Source organism: Urocampus carinirostris, chromosome 15 (assembly GCF_059441175.1).
Source record: "Urocampus carinirostris isolate Australia breed hairy pipefish chromosome 15, RoL_Ucar_1.0, whole genome shotgun sequence".
In the NCBI taxonomy this organism is placed as follows: domain Eukaryota; kingdom Metazoa; phylum Chordata; class Actinopteri; order Syngnathiformes; family Syngnathidae; genus Urocampus; species Urocampus carinirostris.
The window spans coordinates 18073709-18095511 of record NC_142363.1 but is presented as its reverse complement, the minus strand read 5'-3'; the positions used below and the strand labels follow the sequence as shown (position 1 = coordinate 18095511).

Sequence of the window (21803 nt, the reverse complement as noted above, 5' to 3'; positions counted from 1 at the left end):
GTTTACCTCCATCAGTATTGTATGAAAAAAGCAACATTAATCAATGTGAAGGAGATAGAATTAAAAAAAAAAAAAAAGTTGATAAATACTTGGTCGTTAAAATTTCACTAAATCTGTCGTTTTTAATCTATTGCAGCCAGAAGAGAAGTTCGAGACATACACATTGTGGGAAACCTACAGTTTTTATAGCATAATTGACTTATGGCTAAGCCCCTAACGCTTTACTCACTTGGACAAACATTCAACGTTCTGCAAGTGTTGCAATAGGAGGCAATTGATGCTTTTTGGGCCCAGAAAGATCACATATTTTCTTAAAGTCACCAATTGGAGGCTTATATTAATGATTTCACTGTTGAGAAGATCGATGAAAAGCTTGCGTTCGTCTAAGTCGAAGCTTTGAGTTTTCCCAGGACAAGCCATTTTACCATCTGTAGGCAACCAGGAGTGCCTCTCTGTTAGTTTGGTGCTACAATCCTAACGTTGAATCAATCAACATAACATTACCATGATTTGTTATCATTGTTATTTACAGATAAATTAAATAAGCTACCTTTTGGAGCTTAACATATAGGCTAGGTTCACACTGCAGAGATTAATGCTCAATTTAGATTTTTGGGGGGTGAAATCCAGTGTTGACTAGAGCTCTTTGGACAACCACTTACAAAAGTGGCATTTTTTTGTGTTCTCAACTCTTTACAGCTAGCTGTTAATTATTACGGTATTCTTGATGTCCTACCCGAGTTGGCGAGGGCGATGGCCTTGAGGGTGACAAACTCCTCCTTCTCCACTTTGAGCTTCTTGCACTTTCGCACCAGCTGCAGGATGGACACGTAGAGGTCGAGCAGCCCCGTGAGCCGCGAGTGTTCCTCGTCCATGATGTAGTCCTCGGCGTACACGAGCTCGTCCTCGTACGGCAGCGAGCGGAACACGATGCTCAAGATGAGGATCTCCATCCAGGCGCTCTGCAGCAGACTCATCTGGTCTCCCAGAGACAAAGTGGAAAAACCTGCAAGGGCAAAAGGGGAAAAATATGTGAGCTACCAAGGAAATTACGTTTAAATAATACAAATACACGATAAGCAAGACTTTTGTTTTGGTTTCAAATGATTCTGCCCGTTTGAAGCACTCTTTTCTTTCCTGTCTAAACAAGGGGTCTCCAACATAGGGCCCAGGGTTATTAGACAGCCCTCTCAGAACACCCGAGTACCCGGTGGACAGGTTCTGACTTAGAAGAGATGGGTCATTGTGTTTGATTTCTAACTGGCACAATGTTTTGGCGATCTTCTAATGAAAGATAAGGGTTTAATCTTTCCTTTTATGTGTGCCTATATACAAAGCAAAATTGTTTTAAGGCCTTCAAAAAATGACTCAAAAAGGTGAAAATTGGCGCTTCTCATTTATTTGAGAGAACCATTGAACACTAATAGAGTAATCAAGGTGCCCCCCGTTTAAAAAAAAATCGACTAAAGTATGTGCTGGCTTTCAGCTATTTTATTCTCTTCCTCTCTGTCGGTAAATCAGCACGTCCCTTTAAGAAAGCGCACCCCCCAAAGAACTTGGAATGATTTAAAATACTGTATACCTTTTTTAAAATCAATCTGTTTTGTATTTTTTCTCTCTGTCGTCAAATCCACTCTCATGAAGGCTGCCAAAGAAAACACGGTGCGACACCACTCTGTAGATTTGTATTGTGAGTGGTTCTGGTCCCCATTAACGGCAAAAACAGAGGGATGTTTATTTGAACGTTCATTTTATCACTCAAAGAAAAATAATAATTCAACATAAGGACTTTTTTCTACTTGAAAGAAAAGTACACTATAATAATAGGATCACATTTTATGTATAGTATTTATTGTTTGTGTCTAGGGTGTAGTTTTGAAATGGACAGAGTCCCCAACAATATTGAGCAATTGTTTTGTCCCCACCAATATTGTGTGATCACTTATAAAATGTCCTACTAACACTAAGTCCTAACCTATTCCCATTCATTTTTTGTTTTGAACACACTTAGAAAAATGATGGTGCAAATCCAGGCTTCAATTACCAAAACCACTGAAAGGGCATGCATTTCCTCCCTTCATAAAAAGTAGGAAGTATGGGGTTCTGGTATTCATACTTGCATTGTTTAAAAACAAATCTATTGGTAGAAGTTAACACAAGCACTTTTGTTAAGTTGTTGGGAAAAAAAAGTATGATAAAACATACATATGTAAACTCTTATCAGAAACCTCTGCCTAAATTTAAATGCAGACAGAAAACTCCTTTTGAAGCAGGTGTCAGGGTGCTTGAGTTGGCTTTAGTGCAAGGACGGTAAATCGGTGCAAAGGTTCAGGATGCACAAAGCCAGGTGGTAACTCCCTTGTATCCTGTCATACTTGTGCCGGGATTAGCGTTGGGACGAGTTCCCATTGCGGAGGTTGAGGACGTGACACAAGGGGGGAAGGTGATTGGGGGGCACGCAAAAAGCCACAAAGTTACACAAACAGGAATACAGGAGCAGGGTAATGCTGGCCTGACGAAATGTGTGTACAGGGTCACATGGAACACATTTCCACACAGCTATCTCGCATTTATGTCCATGTGTCTGATGGGCACAACACACCTGAACAAACTGTAGTAGTTTAAGTGCTTTATGTTATCAGTAACTGCTCAAGAGTTGAGTACTATTTAAAATAAATAAACAAACTGAATAGAAAATGCAGACCAAAATGTTTTCATTAACCACAAAAATGATTGCATGTAAACAGTTACTCTTGACGATCGGTGTTTAATGACAGGGTTAACGAGCAAAAGTCACAGAACCTAAACGTGCTATGTGAAAACTTAAAAAAACACTAAAACTGGCCTAAAAACGAAACATGTTACTGTCTAGTTCCCTTGACGCTATGCAGCAATAAACTGACAACTCCCCCATCCGAGGGAAACCACCATATCCCCTCAGTCTCTTATGCCTGCAGGCGGCCCATTCTGACAGCATATTAGCCTCTTTGGCTCCACCCATGATTAACAGGATTGCTATTACAAGGATGCTGTTGCCGTACCACCTGCCGTCGCATGATTAAGCGCCGATAGATTACAGTATTGACCGGGCCTGCACAACACATCTTATGCCCCGCGTTTCCCTGAAAAAAAAAACAAACAAATGAGCGCATTTGGAGAGAGGGGGATGAGGGGGTTATTTGTCGCCATCAGCCCCCTGTGTTTATCTGCTACTGCCCAGGACAACAATTACCACACACGAAAGCAAAGACACACACACAAAATAAAAGCAATGATGGGGAAACAGCGGAAGAAGAACCAGAACCCGGCAGAGTGGTACCTGTGTTCAATTCCCCTTATCGTGGTGATGACCACTGCAGGGGGAGAGCTGCGGGATACATTAATTAAGAGATTGTGATCGGAATGTGCGGGCCTTCACATTTTGAAGGGGAATCAATAGTGGGTAGAATGGAGTGCTAAGAGTCCAGCATGACTGGACTGAATACTTCAGATTTAGACCACACAAACAACTGTTCAAATCACTCCAAGCACGTCAAGTCAATTCATATTCACAAAAGGTCTCAAAAGGGCTGCATGAATCAGCATAACAACATCCTTAGATCTGAAACCTACATCAGGCCAAGGTAAAACTCAAAGACTTCAGGATGAGGAGAATGGAGAAACCTTGAGAAGGGGCCACACATGAGGTTATACCTCTTCCAGGATGAACAGGCCGCAATGGATGTTGCAAGGCTATCAATAGACAATACACTGACATCATCAACATTGAATGTAGGTAAGGTCCAATCTTGACCGATGCAGCAGGCTCTAGATTATGGCGTACATCAGGTTCAAGTGGCTGTATAATGGCTCAAAATGCAGTTGTGCAACAACCAGGCTCATCCTTCCCCTCAAAGAAAGGAACACAAGAGTATGAGGTAAACATCACTAATAAGGTATGGAATCTAAGCATGTCTTAATTATTGATTGAAACACTTCCACTGAGCCTGCAGATCGTATCTCAGAGGACAGAGCAATCCACAGCACCGGGGCGCGGAAAGAAAACTCTCAGGAACCTACTGATTTCTTCCAGGGTCTTGGAATCACTAGTCGACCAGCATCTTCCGAATGAAGGCTTGGAGCAGGAACTTAAGGGGCAATTAAATCGGGAAGATATGAGGGGGAAAGTCCATGAAAAATGGTGTATGTTACCAACAGAACCATAAAATCACATCTTAAACTGTTGGGGATATAGTGCAGGTCAGCTAAAACAGGGGTATTGGGATTAAAACTTCTTGTCTTAAAAGCCTCGCTGCAGAATTTTGTCCCGGCTGTAATTTTTTTTTTCTGCTAGACAACGAGGGACCGGAGAAGAGTCCATTAGTGATTGAGACGGAAGGCAACAAACGCATGAATTACAATCTCTGCATCAGACTGGGACAGCATAGAGCGAACCTTCACTATTATCAGTGGAAGCAATAAAGTATAGTTTGTAAAAGCCTTTGCCATTAAAGATACTTGGATGTTAAAATGGCGGGAGGTGTTATTTCCTTGTCTGCATACGTGTCCATTAGGTTGGACAGAACGTGGACCGGCCAGAGCGAGACTGTCATCCAGGGTGCCGGCGGCCCCCTGATTGCTGCATCAGTTTGGCATCGCAATCACAGCCGGAGCCTTTTAATGGCAAAGATGACTGGAGCGGAACTAAAGCGGCGCTCCCAATGTGACAGCTTGCACGAAGGCTCAGTCCGGGTCTCGCCGAAGAGGCTTTCGAGCTGCCCCCAGCCTCGGCCCAACAGCCTACAATTACGTTGACGCTAAAAGTCCTTAAATTTAATCTGCTGTTGTGAGATGGAGATACGGTGTTTTCCCCGCAATTCCGTCCTTTCTCTTCAGGGGCTTAAATTATCGCTCCAAATGGGATCTCGTGTCGTTGCCTCGCCGTTTTCCACTCAATTTAATCGAGTAATGAAGTGACTTCCCGACTCGGCAGGTCACGAAGCGCTTCGGCCGCTGTGCTCTGAAGGTGGCCCGGTTAAGTGCCGCCGGAGTGGGTGATTCCCCCTAATGAAATATCAATATTTACATCTTGGTTTGCAGCCCGCTGCCAACGGCATGCTTTGACCAAACATGACACAATATTGACCAAATCGTGGAGGCCTGTGTGAGCACTTGAAGACCTGTTTACCACGTTGCTGCAGAGTACATTTTAAAGTGTCACACAGTCAAAAATAACAACATAGCATGGTTTTGGTCTTGTAGGGTTGTCAATCCAAGGTTTTTAAATAGAAATATGTACATACTATGTTAGAATAAGCTACTTTTTCATGGTCTATCAGGGGAAAAAAAAAATCCCACCACGCTTTTCATTTCAGGACCTAGTACTAAAAAGTACTGTACATGATTTGTATATGACTTGACTATTATTAATTATTAGTGAGAGCAGTACTATTTAAGCACTTGTAATTGTAACAGTTGGTATTAGCAGTATTGTATTGACAGTAGTGGTTGCAGTAATTGTACTTTACGGACATTCGGTAGTCATGCAATTATAACATTTGTTGGGTTGTAGGGGACAAGGCCAGAAGGTGTAGTAACAAGTTAGCATTACGTAACTATCGTTCTCTGAGCTGTTTATTGCCATCCCTATTTGAGTAAAACGTATGACAATATGAAAATAATGCACTGTATACGTAAATCCAAAATCAGATTTGTTTATATATGCTAGTTAAAGATTATTGCCAAAAGTTAAATGTTGATTGAAATGCACAGAAATGTTGTCATACAGTTCTGGTTATTTATACACAACTGCTGTGTGAGCCTAAAAATTAAACTTTTTCCCCCTCAATCTGTTAAATACGAATTACTTAAATAATATCTCATTGTGTTAATACTTTACTATACTATACTGCCCCTAACAGGACACACCATGCAAGAACAGCCAGTAGTTTTCAATTGCTCTTTTAGCCTACTGTATAATTTGATTTTTTTTGCCAAAGAAGATTCTATCTGGATTTTGACGTTTTATCTATATTTTGTTTATATATTTTTTTAAAAAATTGATCAAATATTTTTATACACCTGTTTATATTTTTTTATACGCTGTTATTTTTATGTCAATAACAGTTCTAAGTTTTTTTAATCCCCGATGTCAAAAATACTTTAACAAGTATTGAATCGTTTTATGTGTATCGGTATGGAGATGAAAATGTACATGGATATTTAGTTCAAAAGGGATTTCATTTTTAAAATCACCGGATGTAAAACACGTCCACGGTCACCGCTGTCACATTTGCCTTCATCAAGTTTCAAAAGCATTCTAGCTGACGGAATTAAACTGCATATTTGCTCCAAAGGCAAGAGGATAAGAACAGTGACGACAGATGCCAAAACCATCATCGCTGCCTTTATCTCACTGGTGGGCCTCAATGAGAGGAAAGGGGGCACAACTTAACCAGCTGACTGTATTGTCCAAGAAATGAAATGCAGGAGATTTCTGTTGAGCTGGAGTTCATATTCTATTAATTTATTATTGTTTCCCCTCTCCCCAAGGGCCATTAGCGCTGGTAATAAAAAGACATGTAATTATGAGGCACGGTGGGCCCCCCTCCAGCTGTAGCCCCCTCGTAACTCACCCTCAATCAGACAACAGAGGCGACAGAGGGAAGCTAACAAAAATGGCAGTGGAGAAAAGAGAATGTGAGGATGAAAGAGAAGGGAAAATTCAGGGTGGAAAGGAGGCAGATAAGGACCAGGGGGAACAGAGCGAGAGCGTAAAGTGAAAGGGGACCAGGGTGCATGGGAGGGGCTGGAGGGGCTGGCTGGACGGAGGCTGATCTATCACAGCCAGCTATCAGAAGGACAAGCGGGCCCTGAAGACTTGTGCCCGGCAGCAATCTCACCTCAGCCAAGGCAAGTGCTCTCTGGGCTCCAGTTGGAGTCAAACTGCCTCTAAGCAGACCCAAGAGGTTCTGCACATCTCTTCCCAACCCCCCCTGCTATATCCTCAAATCGAGCAGAGGGCTCGCACCATTTATGATATTAAAACATTTCAAATAAAGCTTTAAATAAAATACAGCGTCAGATCCATCCATCCATTATCTGCACCGCTTATTCTCAGTAGGATTTGTGGGGGTGCCGTTGCCCATCCCACCCATCTTCGGGCAGTGGACACCCTGACCTGGTTGCCAGCCAGTCACAGGGCCGACAGACAACTCACTCACTCATTCACACATAGGAAGAATTTGAATTAGCCAATTAACATGACATGCATGTTTTCGGAAAGTGGGAGGAAACCAGAGTGCCAAGATGACACACAACCCGCACGGGGAGAACATGCAAACTCCGCACAGAAAACCTGGTTGCTGGATTTGATCCCATGGCCTCAGCCGCCGTGCCACCAGCGTCACATACGATCGAATTAAAATAAGTTTGTATAGCGCTTTTCAGAGAACATACCGCTAATCAAAGGGCTGTAGAGAATCAAGTAAAATTAAGAAAAATGTAAAAAAATATGCCACTGAATTCTGCAACTTTTTGGAGAGTCTGGAGACCAAGGAATTACAACCATATAAATGAGAGACAAGTTAAATCATCTGCAGCGCAAAGAGTACAGTATAACCAATCATGGTAAGAGTGACTTAAAATGCCAGCATCTGGATCAATAGCCACCTGATAATAATATACGATGCTGAAAGAAATCATTTGACCTGCAGTCGATATGCAAATATATTAAACACGTGTGACCAAGACAAAACGTTTTGTCAAACAGAGTAGGTGTGTTGAAATTGTGTCATAGTGTAAAAAATAATTACATTTATTTTGTGCTTGGTTCAGCAAAACAAAAATGTTATATGTAAATACATACATAAAAAATATAATTATATAAAATAAAAATGATATAAAAACATATAAATGAAATAGATGTAAATGTGTATGTATGTATGTCTAATAATAAATAATAAATCGCCCCACATCTCACCTGGCGTTAAAACTTCCTGACTGTCCGCCCGTTCATGATATCCTGCATCTCGATTAAATCTCTTTGTAGCCTTTCCTCCTTCCAGCAGCCCTTTTTCCTGTTCAAGTTTAGGCCTCAGCATGCACCTGATTGCTCAATCTATCTTTATCTCTTGCGTGTTGAAGCCTACGTCAGAGGGTAAATTGAATATACTCAGGGCTGTCTGTTGATGTCTATATTTAATAAAGTGTACTGATGAGGTGCTGATTTATTGCTGGCCAGTATTCACACTCTATTACAAGGAGATTACGAAGCTCGAGTGGGATCAGGCCGGCAATTCGGTAAGTAGATTTTGCAATTTAATGGCAAAGCGAAAACAAAAGACCTGCGGGGGAAAAGAAGCGAGATTGGTGTTTATTATGTCGGCGGTTTACCACGGCGCAAAGTAGCAAAAAAAATAACGTCACAGTAACAGGACCAATAACAGACAAAAAAGGGCAATGATAAATGGTTAGGTGCAGGTACTCTATTATACATTCAGCCAATACTACTTTTCAGAGACAAGTTTACCAGAGCTGTAATATGTTTTTGTAAAGGTAATCATAAAGACGCAGACATATAACAAATATCCTATTGTGTGTGTGCGTGCATGTGTGTATTAATACACTGCAAAAACTCCAAATAGCAGTATAATTATTCTTATTTTTGCAAGACTATTTAAAGAATTGTTTTTTGGCATGATCATAAATACCATGATTTTACTCATCCAAAGAATATTTTTTCTTTATAATTATAAACATAACAAAAATATCTAAATTATGTATCTGAAGTATTAGATACGTTTGCTTATATCAGGGTGGGGGGCTCCGGGGGGCAAGCCCCCCTGAAGCCAACACCATTTATCTTATTTGCTATGTGAAAATTGCACTAGAATGAATTAAATCCAACAAAACAGAAACCATGTATTATATATATATATATATATATATATATATATATATATATATATATATAAATTAAAAAAATAAATAATATATTGACATTAAAAGCATTTGTAATATTTAACATGATCATGATGATACAAAATAATTTATTTTAATCATGTTTATAACAAATTTTAAATTTTGTTTATCCTGTTCTAAATATTGTATAAACACAAAAGATAAAATCATTTCATAAATAAATAGATTTATAAATACCTCAGATTGGGATTTTCTGTCACACAGGGGAACCAGTGGTTGACTGCTGCTAGTATTTGAAGTGGAAGGATTTGGAACGGCCAATAATGTTGAACCGGTGGTGTTGTCTTGTGCATAATTTGATCGCCGGCAAGCTATTTTTGCTTTGTGCTTGTTCATTTTAGCATGATCGATCAGTGCCACACAACCTCGCGTACCATAATTGATTAGATCGACACAGTATAGACACTTTGCTTTCCCTGGAACATCACACTTTCCGATGAACTGGCTCAGAGTTTCTGTAACTTCCTCGATCTTTGCGCCGATTTTAACGTTTACTGTGACAGTCTTCTCCAGCCATGACCACTTAAATTTATTCTTGATTCCTTTATCAATCTCGGAGACAAAAGCCTTGTCTTCTTTTCTTAGTATTTTCATATTTACTTTTTCAAACACTCATTTCACCGTTTGAAAAGACCGGAAGGAGCGCCATGTTTGAGAAAGCCAATGCTCTGAACAAAAGCTCCGCTGATAGGTTTGCTGATAACCAATCGACCAATGGTAGGAGTCGATCTATTTGTTAGCTAAACCACGTTGTGTGTTATAGATCTAATGCGCTGCGCTTCTTTTTGACGATTTTTCTCGCGATCTCTAACTGCTAACTTGGGGTGATGAAACAGTCACGTATCATACCTCACCCCCCCAAAATATTTTCTCATCGAATTTAGACGATTTACAGGAATGACCTTTGGGGTTCAAAAACAGCGGAAATCCGCGGATCCGCGGAAAATTCTGATCCCTGTTATATGAAGTATTATTTACTACTTTAGTAGTATTTAATAGTATTGAAAAAAAATCAATTAATATATTATTTATAATTAGTAACAATTAAAGGTGGAGTGCATCATTTGAAGTGCACTTACATTTGAAATGTAAATATTTTCCATAAGTATAGTAGTATAGTGGGTGGAACAGATTAGGTAGGAGGAATGGGGGGTGAGGGTAGTGCTGGAGCGTGACATTATGCTTGTCACTGCGGTTTGTTCTTGTTTATATTTGTTCGTGTAAAAGTAATAAGAGGCTTTCTTCAAATACGGAGCAAACTCCAACCCAAACCCTTTGCAAGATGAAATAAGACTAGTTTATTTCAGTGCGTCTAAGAGATGCATGTACTTATTTGCATGCGTGTCATGAATGAGCTGACATATGCTGCAACGATGGCAGAAACCAGGAGATGGCGGCCTTTTTTAAAAAAGTTCCAAATTATATGCAGCTCATTTAAAGTATTTTATACTTTATTACTACTAAAACAAGATAAAAGTATAATAAAATAGGCAGCAAAATAAAATCTAGTCTCATGTGTTATTACAGTAGATTTTGTCTGGGTTATATAGCAAAATATATTTTATTATGTAGGGACAAGGCAGCAAGTGCAGAAGAGTCTCAGTGTTTGCTTGGCCCTTGAGCCTTAAGAGAAGTCCCAGCTGAGACCACTTCAGCCAAGGAAGCTGGGACAGGAGTCGGCAAACACCAAACAACAGGCCCCTCATGTATGTGTCACATGCATAGCAGCTTTTACATATGAGCGCATAGCATTCCCACTGTGGGTTGGAAGGAATTCAGGACAGAACGTGGCGCTTTCGCAGGTCAAGGGTCACACTCGCCTACCGTCACTCCTTAAGAAGGCAGAATGTCAATGTAGTAAACAACTTCTACCGCGCTGTAGCTGTCACTCTACCAAGTACCCAGTAACAATAAACCTCCGGGACAAAGTGAAAGGCAGCTTTATGGGACGCAGGGGGACAAGATGTGTAGACGGCAGACTACTATGTATGTTGAAGGTTGTTAGCACCTATAGGACCAAGTGGTCATGTGTCAGCATCCTCCCCAAACACTGGTACTAAAGACTCTGTCACCCTTAGGCAACAGTCGCGTTAGACTCGCCTTGCATGCGGCTATTTGGAGCAGTGACACCAGTGATGAGGATATCCAGTGATTATCAATTCATCAAATACACAACCATTGGTGATGCGCCACCTTACTTTAAAATTGGCTTTTTGTTGATAAATATAAGCTTGGGGAATAACGAAATACATGACAGCGTTATGTAATTAGCATACAAAAAAATTGCAGTTGGATTTAAATTACCAAATCCAAAATTAGAGGTATATTTATGAAAAATAAGGATTACTTTGGCGGATTACCATTTTATTTGAAACAATATATTTGCATACACATAATGTGCCGAAAGATGAATTCTATCATAATTCAACAAGAGCAAGCGCATGCAGTATGTCGTGGCTACAGATACATCATTGTGCGCGTATGCCGCAGCATATAAGACCACCATCCGGCTTATTGGACAGCCGTTCTGTCATACTTTCCAGCATTTAATATGCGCTAGCTCTTTCGCGAATGTCAATCACGGAGGAGAGAAAGAGAAAGATGAGGCTTACTTACAACATGCAAGCACAACTTTTTATGTTTTTTTTTATTACAAATAAATGTGACAAACCTACATTGTCATTATATGTGCCTCAGTTCAAAGACTTATAATGCCTTAAAATTGTTATGCGTCCAAAAGATGAGAAAATGCTACTTGAAATAATTACACATTACATGGAAATATTATTTAGCACATGAGTAATATAATTGTCTTATCCTGACTTAATTAATATACTATATATATTATATAAATAGGGGAATGGCCAGTAGATCACTTTGGTAAAAGTGACTAGTACCTTTTTTCCATGGGAATCCTTACAGCTACTACCATTGTTACAGACAATACGAAGCTTTGTGATCATAGGTATTACAGTGTGTGCGTGTGTGTGTGGGCGCACATATATACTGTACAAATAGTTAAGATAAATTACAATTGTTTAGTTCTTTATTTCTGTTGTTGCAGAGAAGGCATCCAGGACACTTGCAATAGACTAAAAAGGACATCAATCAGTCTGAGATGAATGAACAGCCTAATAAATCTGAATATTGTCAAGAGGTTTGGCATCCTCACTTCAAACAAGTAAAACTTGAACTTGTACACAAGAGTTTTTTGAAACCTTATAAAGTAAAGTAAAACAGAATATCTTGCCTGTCATGTGAAATTTAATGTCCTATTTTTGCTTAATAAACTATTCTAGATGGTTAAAATTTGAGCACTGTCATGTAGGACTACAAGCAACTATCTGACCTTGGTTTCCTCCAATTCTTTTTAAAGGTTACATTGTTCATTTATCGAAACCCTCCTGTTGCCCTGTTTGGTATTTGAGTGATCCAAAAGTAATGAAGTTACATTAATGCTATATTATAGTATTTGGATTACTTTACTGGTTAAGTTTTTCAACAGGTAACTAGTAAATGTATCGGATTACATTTTTAAAGAAACCCTCTCAACCCTGGATAAATATGATAGGCCAAGTACCAGTCTTCATGAGTTTGAAAATGTTATACTTGGACTACAGTTATTACCTCATCTGTCAGTGGTCTAATCAATGTGGTGGAGTTCATAATGAACTGTTAATCTTTTTAATTCCATAGCCCTGGGCCTCAGAAATCTATCAGAATGCAATCACCCGGTCTCCCCTCCTTCTTCGCTAACGCATGTATGGTACCCCGGGGTTGCTTTGGTGCGTGGAGAGTTGGAGCACAGAGTGGCAAAACCACTGAACCGTCCCTGATCAGGTTCAGCCATGTACAACTCAATTATCCTGCTATTTCATGGCCAGAGGACACCCGCTGTGCTAATATGGACGCCACCAATGTGGCAGACAAAGCACTCAGCAACCAGTCATGTTTATTTTGCCCACTTGTGTGTAAAGAATGGCAGATTCACTTTCAAAACAGCAAATACAACAGAAAGGCCAGCGAGTAGTATGAAATCAGTCAAACCTAATCGACTTAAGAGTCTTTAATTCTGCAGCTATTGCATATTGTTTAGATGCTCTGGCTTACTGACTAAGGTTTTGGGTTAAATGATCATTACCGCCGTATTTGGAATAACACAAATCCCATTAACTGCATGCGCAGAATGCAACGGGCAATATGTTTGTATAATCTGATTAGCACAACACTCTTTTACACGGGCACAAAGAATATTCAGTGAAATTTTACATGAACATGAAATACAGAAATTATGCTTCCCTGGGTAAGGAGGAAAACATGAATTTTCTTTTTTGACATAATACACTTGAGACTACAGAATAGACTTTAGCTCAGAAAACAGATTTGACTGGGCTAGAGTTTTTATGTACTGTATAGTTAATACACGTGTGCACAACAAAAATCAAGATCAGAAAATAGTCACTCTAATAATGACCTTCGTGTCAAACGCAAAACTCCGGGGCCAGAGCCGTCCCATTTTTTTGTGTGGCCGGCCAAGGATAGGATGTGCATTAACTTTATTGATCCTTGCTAAACTATCTCTACAAATTTTACATTTGCTACATGAAACAAATCAAACTGAAATTATTCAATTGTTTATAGACCTTAAACAACTACTCTTGATGTTTTTATTTGAAAACTCATAAAATAGGCTTAGTTCCATTATTAAAGCCCCCGGCACACCTAGCGCCAAACGCCCGTGACGCCTGGCGAACGCCGTTTCTCTTCTGGGGTCAGGTGTGACCGATCACAAGAGAAAAACAGCGGCTCGAAGGGGACCGGCTCTCGATTAGTGGGTAGTTGTCTCCCGTCATCCACTTACAAAAGCCGGTTCATAGAGCCGCTTCGTTCAAGAATGCACGAGTCTCTTGACAACAGCACTGACAAATGTAGGACTAACTATTTTTTTGCAATCGACCCCTCATTGACCTTTTTTCGGCACATTACTAAATACTGCATACGTAATTGCTAAATAATTATACGTTGAATGGTAACATGATACGTAAACATCCAGGAGAAAGAGGAAAACTAGGCCGCTGAAGACCACGTCAGGTGTACAGGGGCATGTCGGCATTGGCATTCTGCTGCCAAATTCTCCACGCAGTTGGTAACTTAGTAACCCAAATTTCCACGCAATTTAGCCCTTTTAGTCTGAATTGCCTAAAATGTCCAATTTTTGTGCCATATGTAACAACTTCAGTTGTTATTCAAAAAGAAAACACAACCTTTTGTCACACAACTACAAAAAAGATTTAGAGTAGAGGAAGATAGTGCTGGTTTTCAGAGTAGAACTATAAGACGGTTGTTTTAGCATATAAAGAAGACGCAAAGGTTTTTGAAGAACACTTGCTTTTAACCTAGAAGATAATGCTTGTTTTCTATGTAGAATTTTCCTTGTTTATCTATTTGCTGTGCATATATGATCATGCAGGAGGCCCGGGACACGCTGGAGAGACTACTTCTCTAGGCTGGCCTAGGAATGCCTCGGGATCCCTGTTGGAGGAGCTGGATGAAGTGGCTGGGGATAGGGATGTCTGGGCTTCCCTGCTAAGTCTGCTGCCGCTGCGACCCGACCTCGGATAAGCGGAAGAACATGCATGGATATATGATCACACAAAGAAACAACCTTATGAGGCAATTGTGCAATATAATAGTAAACATTTGCCCTAAATGTTCTTAATAAGTTCTATAGGATGTGGTAGAATAAATCTTAGTAATACACACCATGAATCCAACCCCTCAAAAAAATTATAAACGGTAGTCGGGTCAGTGTTTTGAGCTTTCGGAAAATACAAGTACCACCAAAAGCCACTAATTTTAGGATTGTTATATATTCATATTCATATCATTCATATCATATTTGCGCTTAACTGCAACTCTTTGGGTAATTAGGGGGATTGGACAGAGAGCACGTGTGTTACCAGGTCACCTGAGGTCTAGTCCTGAGTACCGCTAAGCTTCTTGGGTAAACTCTTCGTTTGCTGAGCGTGCACGGCGCAAGGCGAGTTATCCAAACAGTTTAGATGCATAACGGGCCAGGTCTTAGGCGGGGTGCATATCCATTGCTAATCTCCTTACTATCAGATCTGTACTTGAATAATACCTAGCCTTCTGAGAAGATCTCTAAGACCTTTACAACAAAAAAGGTGCCTGCCGTAGGCAACTTGGCTTTGAATTAGTTACGTAAAGTGCGTAAGAGTGTGGGATTTGGGCGAAGAAACACACTGTAGGCGCCATTGCTACGATTGTTCAAGCTGTGCTTCTATGATGTGGTTATAAAAGAAGGCATACAACCAATTGGCCTGTTACCTACTGTGTGATGTTATAGAGTTATGGGGGTCAAGCTCGAGATCAAGGAGAATCTGCCTTGGTGGCAAAAAAGAAGAGCTAAACAATGTGTTCTTTGTCCAAATCAGAGCAAAAACACTCTCAGGAAGCAAAATCTCTGCTGACGTGAGGCGCGCTGTGTCCTTAATTCAACAGCCTCTCATAACCTAACACCTCGTCTATCAGAACGTCTATGGGCCAAGGAGGAAACACGATTATACCCATCAATAATTCAGCTGGCGTGTGTGTGCTTGTGCTGAGTGTGCCTTCATGTGCGTATATGTGTGGGCCTGCTCGTGATATGATGTGCTGTTTGAGCGGGCAAGACCCCAACTTTACTCGACATCTCCCTTGTGATTACAGCACACGCTGGCACCAGGTCAGTGTGTCCCCACCCCCACGCTCTCCGTTCAGTGTCGGGATTTTAGATGCACTCTATTGATTTGTTTCCTGCGCGGCTTTGCCGATTTCACACGCCCTCCCTGCCACACGTGCCCTGTGGCATTGTGTGCTTCTGTCATTAATTATCTGCACGAGTGTGTAAGTATGTTTGATCCATAAAACATAAAAAAAGGAAGGGCGGAGTAAATAAAAAATAAGGTAGCGAGGATTAGTAAAATGGCCGATTGTTAAAGTACTGACACATGAGACAAATACTCGCGATTGAGGCCAATACCAGTATCGGTCATACTTTTGTGGCTGTATTAGTATGTCAACATTTCAATTAAGACAAATATAGAATTTCAATACAATTTTAGGGAAAACAGCTTCGACATAAGACTTAAAACATAAGCACACAAAAAAGTCAGATTAGAAAATGTGATACAACGTATATAACATAATAATAATAATAATAATAATTTCCTTGTATTGTCATTCTGTGTAACAATGTACACAGAACGAAATGTCGATTGCACCTGACCCGTTGTAGCGAGCCGATGCACGTGCATATTTATAAAAAAACTCAATTGGGTGCACGTTGTACATGAGGTTTTACGGTATCATTTACCTTATTTGTGCTATGATTGATCAGTCGAAAAATATCGCTGAACACAATCGCAAAACATTGGATGCAACGGAAATCAAACCTTGTTCACGACAGTGAGAGCACCAAGTCCTAACCACTAGAGCACCAGTGTTATAGAGCAGATCCCCCCAAAACGGGGGTTTTGATTTTATTTCATTATAACATTAGTTTTAGACACGTTACAGGAGACGAAGGTAAGATAATGCACTTTATAGGATATCATGTTCACAGTTGACTTTGTTAATAGATGATTTTAATCATGGCCATGCGTAATCATCAACGATTGTCGCTTAAAATGCTTCGCTTGAGCTGAGAAATTGTATACCTATTTTTGATAATAAATTAGGGGTGCACGTTATACCCGAGTGCCTGTATACACACATGAATAAGGTAATAATATTTCCTAAATGAAATATTCTTGTTCTCCTGTCAGGTGATTTTGCTAATTTTCATTAATATATATATATATATATATATATATATATATATATATATATATATAAATAGATATTAGTTATTATTTATTCTTTCTTCATGTCAAATTGCTTTTCTCGTAAAATGTGAAAAATAATATTTAGAATAATGATACTGCAGAAGACCAATAGAATAGAAGAATTACAATAGAATAGAATTTCCTTTTATTGTCATTCTTTGTAACCATGCACACAGAACAAAATGTCGATACACCTGACCCGTACAGTTAAACTGTAGCGAGCCGATGCAGCCGTAGCCAAACAGGGCGCAGCCATTTTAGTCATTAGGTGACCAAACCCCACCAATTCCAAACCTTAATGCCGAGCGCCAAGCAGGGAGGCAATGAGTACCAATGTTGTAAGTCTTCGGTATGACTCAGCCGAGGCTTGAAGCAGCGACCTCGCAGTCTCAGAGTGGGCGCCCTACCATCTAGGCTACCGAGCTGGTGTTAATTGTTGTCAACACAACTATAATTGTTGTTTGAAGGTAAAAGATAAAATTGCTCATTTTAGTTCTTATTTGTTGTTATTTTGAAAGCACAAGGATTTAACATTACAACTATTAACTTTTTTTAAAAAAGTAGTTGACCTGGAAAAAAAGGTAGAATAAACAAAACAAAGTGACATATCCTTATTGTATAATCATGCTCGTTTTTAGTATTATTTTTGTTTTTTGTACTACTCTTTATTTAGTTAAATAAAAAAGTTGATGATGACCAATTGCAACAAGATTTTTTTTCCAATGTATCAATTGTTTCTAAGTAAATTACTTTCTAGAAATGGTAACTATTGAACACACTTATCAGCCAAAATAAACAAAACAATGCGAAACAAAAAAACGTATCGACCTTCCCTTGCAGAAAATAAGATCCTACCTGGGATGTGCTTGGCCCATCCGATGATGACGACCAGCTCGCGGTCAGCCAAGTCACACAGGGTGGTGAGAGCCTTTATGTCGCTCTCTGGCATGGTGGGGTCAGGCATTGCGTAGATTTTCTCTGGCTCTGCCACCAAAAGGTGAGATACTATCTTTGTAACTGAGGGTAGAGGAGAAAAGGAGGGCAGACGAGGCAAAACAGATGCTCAGTGTTTTATCAGGAAAAAATATCTCCTTTAAGATTTTATATGAAGGCTTTTGCAACATTATAAATATCTGTGTGTGAATAAATATGGGTCACAGTTGTGCTGTCCTTGAGCACTGGAGTACCCAGGCTCACTTTACTGACTAAAAAAACTAAAAACGTGCTTGAATACAAAAAAGAGCGTGTGATGTTATTTCGCTTCGAATTTAGCTTACAATCATTACCTGATTGCTTGCCTGGTAGTGGAGTGGCGACGGAGATGGGAGACAATGGGCTAGTGACGGGGCAGTACTCACGAGGCTTTTTGGTAGGAGGGGGGAGCGTCAAACCCAGGTACGGGTTGTTTTCCGTGTCCAACCTCCTCTTGTACTTCTGTCTGCCCCCTCGGACTCTGTCAAGGCGAACCCCTATGGAGGACAAATGGAGAAAACGACAAAATATGGATAATCAGTGGTAAGAAGCACATTTGCAGGAAAGATCAACCAAATTGCCAACTGTTATGATTATTTCTTGATCAACATTTGTAATACCATTTTGTCCTCAGACAATCAAATTCTATATAATAAATATTTTAAAAGTTCGCTCGTGACAAAACAGGATCTTGCAGAAGATGACCAAATCGACATTGTTACGCTTTTGAACTTCAAATGAAAAAATCATTCTCTCTTAATGGTACATGATGTCAGAATTAAGATACTTATTTTGTTATTATTTATCTACATGTCTCTGTATTTTGCATTCTGTGTTGTTGGGTGGGTATTTTATTTTCTTTTTCTTTTTTTTACATTGGATGCTTACATGGAGTTACCCAATAATAGCCAGTTATAGTAATGGTCAGTTCTACATTTGGGAGATGTGTTTATCGGATATGTACAATTTTGATGTAGATATGAATAATAATAATAATAATAATTACTAATTGAATTGGTGTTTATGCAAGTTAATACAATGTGAAGTAAAAAATATATACAAATACTGTGCATTCTGGTCATTGGTATCAGTCTGAAGAAGTAGGGCATTATTAGTATCAGTATGACAAAAAACAATAGCATTGCATCTCCGATGAAAATCATAGTTTGTTGCTGACTTGTTATGAATTGTAGTTACAGAGTACCATGGAAAATACTAAAAGTATGTAAGGCATTACTGTGATGGAATGATTGGCCCAGAGCTACTAACTAAACATAAAACGACAGCACGGTGCCGTAAAATTGAGCCGGTGTGTAAGCATGCATGTCAGCATGTGTGCGGATGTGTCAGAGTAAAAGGCTGTCTTCCCATATGCGGTCCATGCCTGGCTGGTCTACTGTGACACAGCTGAGCTCAAAGCAGGTCTAAACATATGAATATTTAACGCGGGGTCAATGATCTCACAGACTGGTCCTCTAATTATTTAGCTTTTGGCTGAGGCGGACTGCATACTAATTGGCTCTTTACTTGTTTGCGCATGGGCGAGAGCTCCAGCGCGTGTGGTCCTTGAGATCTGGCAAAGGGAAGTGTTACCGGCCGACGAGTCGAAGCACCGGCTAACAAAACATTCTCTGTCATACTCGGCACAGATAACTAGGTATTGCTTCCTCATAAAAGACCCTTATTTCACCCTTCTTTCAAAGGAGCAGCAACAGAGTCTTATCACCCAGAACCACACCTAGGGGTCCGGGTTCGGCGCTGATACTGTAAATGTCAAGCCGGCCTCATCATAACATAAGTTATTTATTATCTCATTATTTGATAAGAATGTTTCTATTTGGATGTCTTTTCTGTTCTATTCATTTCCTTCATAGTTAAAATGCTTAATCTACACCGTTCTATTTATTTGATACCACCAGGCAGGTATTCACTTATACGATGCAAATGTATGCAAACCTTTATCATTCATCCTCATATTTGTAGCGAGTCTGTCGCCACTTCCATCCAGGCTAAACATCCCTGATATCTTAATCCTGTCGAAAGGGGAAATCCCTTCAATTTACCTTGTATGCATAAAGCAACCTCCACACAAATTTATACTAAAGGGTGGATGAGAAGAGGCTCAATGTGTGTCAGTTGTAGGGGTGGGAGAGTTGGGGGAGGGTTAATTTGTCAGCCCGCTATGTCCTCTGAGCGAAACACCAGTGCCGGCCAGAGCACTTCCTTAATGATTTCATCACTTTATAACAGGGAGGACAGTGTCAAACTTGGGCATTGTGTAGCCACTGCAAATGAGCCTAATACAATTTGCCCATCAGCAAATGCCCTCAGAGAAGATGAGTTTGGATCCGTCCCACCATCTGCAGTTGCGCCGTGCATGTAGGAAGTGTAACATCGGATGATGTCAAACGGAATCACCATTAACCAAAAAAGGGATTCAAGGGTGGATTTATGCAAAACATACTCTTCATTTTCCACACTTGTGTTATATGGCCACAGCCGACGGCTTGCCAGTCCATGCGAGGGAGGTTGTAAAGTGTATTATCATCTAACTGTAAAACAGAGATTTCCTTCACTTATACAAATTATTTGATTCCCAAGGAACACAAATCTGATTAGGATTGTCTTTCAATTTCCTGACACTGACAACCCACTAACCTAATTACCCCCAATTCCCAACAGAGACTCATCCTTCCCAGCAAGACAGACGGAGTAATCTGATGGCGAGTGTACCTGCACTTTACATGCATGCTCACTGACAGCTTTAATTTAACATCACTCATGTTGAGATTTTTTAGAAACTTTTAGTCTTCAACTCTATTTGCAATTGTACAAATCATGAAGAGCAACAATCAACAACCCAAAACAAGTCTTAATTTAGTAAATATGAGTGCTGTCAAAAGTTAAAGCTTTAACTTGAGTTAAAGTTGCTTTGAATATTTAACTCAGAATTGTAGCAGGTTTTTAACATTAATAGTGTTAGATTTAAAGGTTTAAATCCAGAGTTGTATCTTCAACCAAAAAATGGGGATGTATTTCTGCGATTATCATTATTATTGTCTTTGACTCAATATGTAATTTGCACTATTTCTCAAATATACATGATATTTTCATTCCAGATGTGCTGGTTTTGATTATTTTATCTTAATTCCTATCGACCAATTTGAAATGTACAAACAAATTAACAATTTTGCAGTGATTTTCTTTTTCTTGGGGTGGGAGCCAGGAAGTACTGTTACAGGGTTACAGTCAACAAAAGCAGTGTTCTTTGACTTTGGAAAATATTAATCAGTTCATTGGGAACACACTTTTTAAATTGTAGTTTAGATGGAGAAAACATACTATTTTACTTTTATTTTGTTATTTTTTTAGCAGTTATTTAGACTACATTATTTACAATATGGTGTTCATTATTCCATCAAAAGCTCAATGTTAAGAAACTATGCACTAAAAGTTTATTGGTGGGCAGCAATGAGTTTGCAGCCGCCAAGGAGCCTGTTGCGGGGTTAAAAAAGGAGATAGAAAGGATTTAACAAGCTGTTTGTTTCCTTGTAGGCGATAGTAAAATGTGTGTTTTATTAACACTTAATTTTGTAAGGCTAAGCTTGATTAATTGAAAGTTATTGTATGTCCAACTAGTTTTACAGAGAGCCAAAGGTGTTAACTACTGCAAAAAAATGTTAATGTTTGTGAAGAAGCCGGCAAGGTAATCAACAGATTAATTGCTCATAATAAAAAAAATTGTTGGTTGCAGCTCTACTCCACTTGCTGTTGTTTCCGACAGCCCACGCCACAGCCATGGAAAATTCCTCTCTGGGTCCAATGTGATGTCACCACTTTCTACAGTTTCTTGCGTCGCACCCAAAGCTCTCCCGTCCTCTCTGATCCTCTCCGATCGGTCCAGTCATGTGGTCGCATCAGCCGATGTGTTGGCGGCATTTTGAGTTTGGCGGGTGCCCCTTGTAACTAGTCCAGCCCTGATCA

General features: G+C 39.7%; 1 protein-coding gene across 5 annotated transcripts in view; it reads right to left on the bottom strand.

The window, feature by feature from the left end:
• The window catches only part of esrrb (estrogen-related receptor beta), a 67912-nt gene that overhangs the window by 18432 nt on the left and 27677 nt on the right, over positions 1 to 21803 (bottom strand). For 3 of the 5 annotated variants that reach the window (XM_088355213.1, XM_088355215.1, XM_088355214.1), the window contains 3 exons: positions 18134 to 18316; positions 17703 to 17864; positions 737 to 1006 (listed from right to left, as the gene is read on the bottom strand). In XM_088355213.1, coding sequence (XP_088211339.1) covers positions 737 to 1006; positions 17703 to 17864; positions 18134 to 18316 — 615 coding nt within the window. The remainder of the gene's footprint in view (positions 1 to 736; positions 1007 to 17702; positions 17865 to 18133; positions 18317 to 21803) is intronic. The other 2 variants (XM_088355216.1, XM_088355217.1) reach the window with 1 other exon arrangement.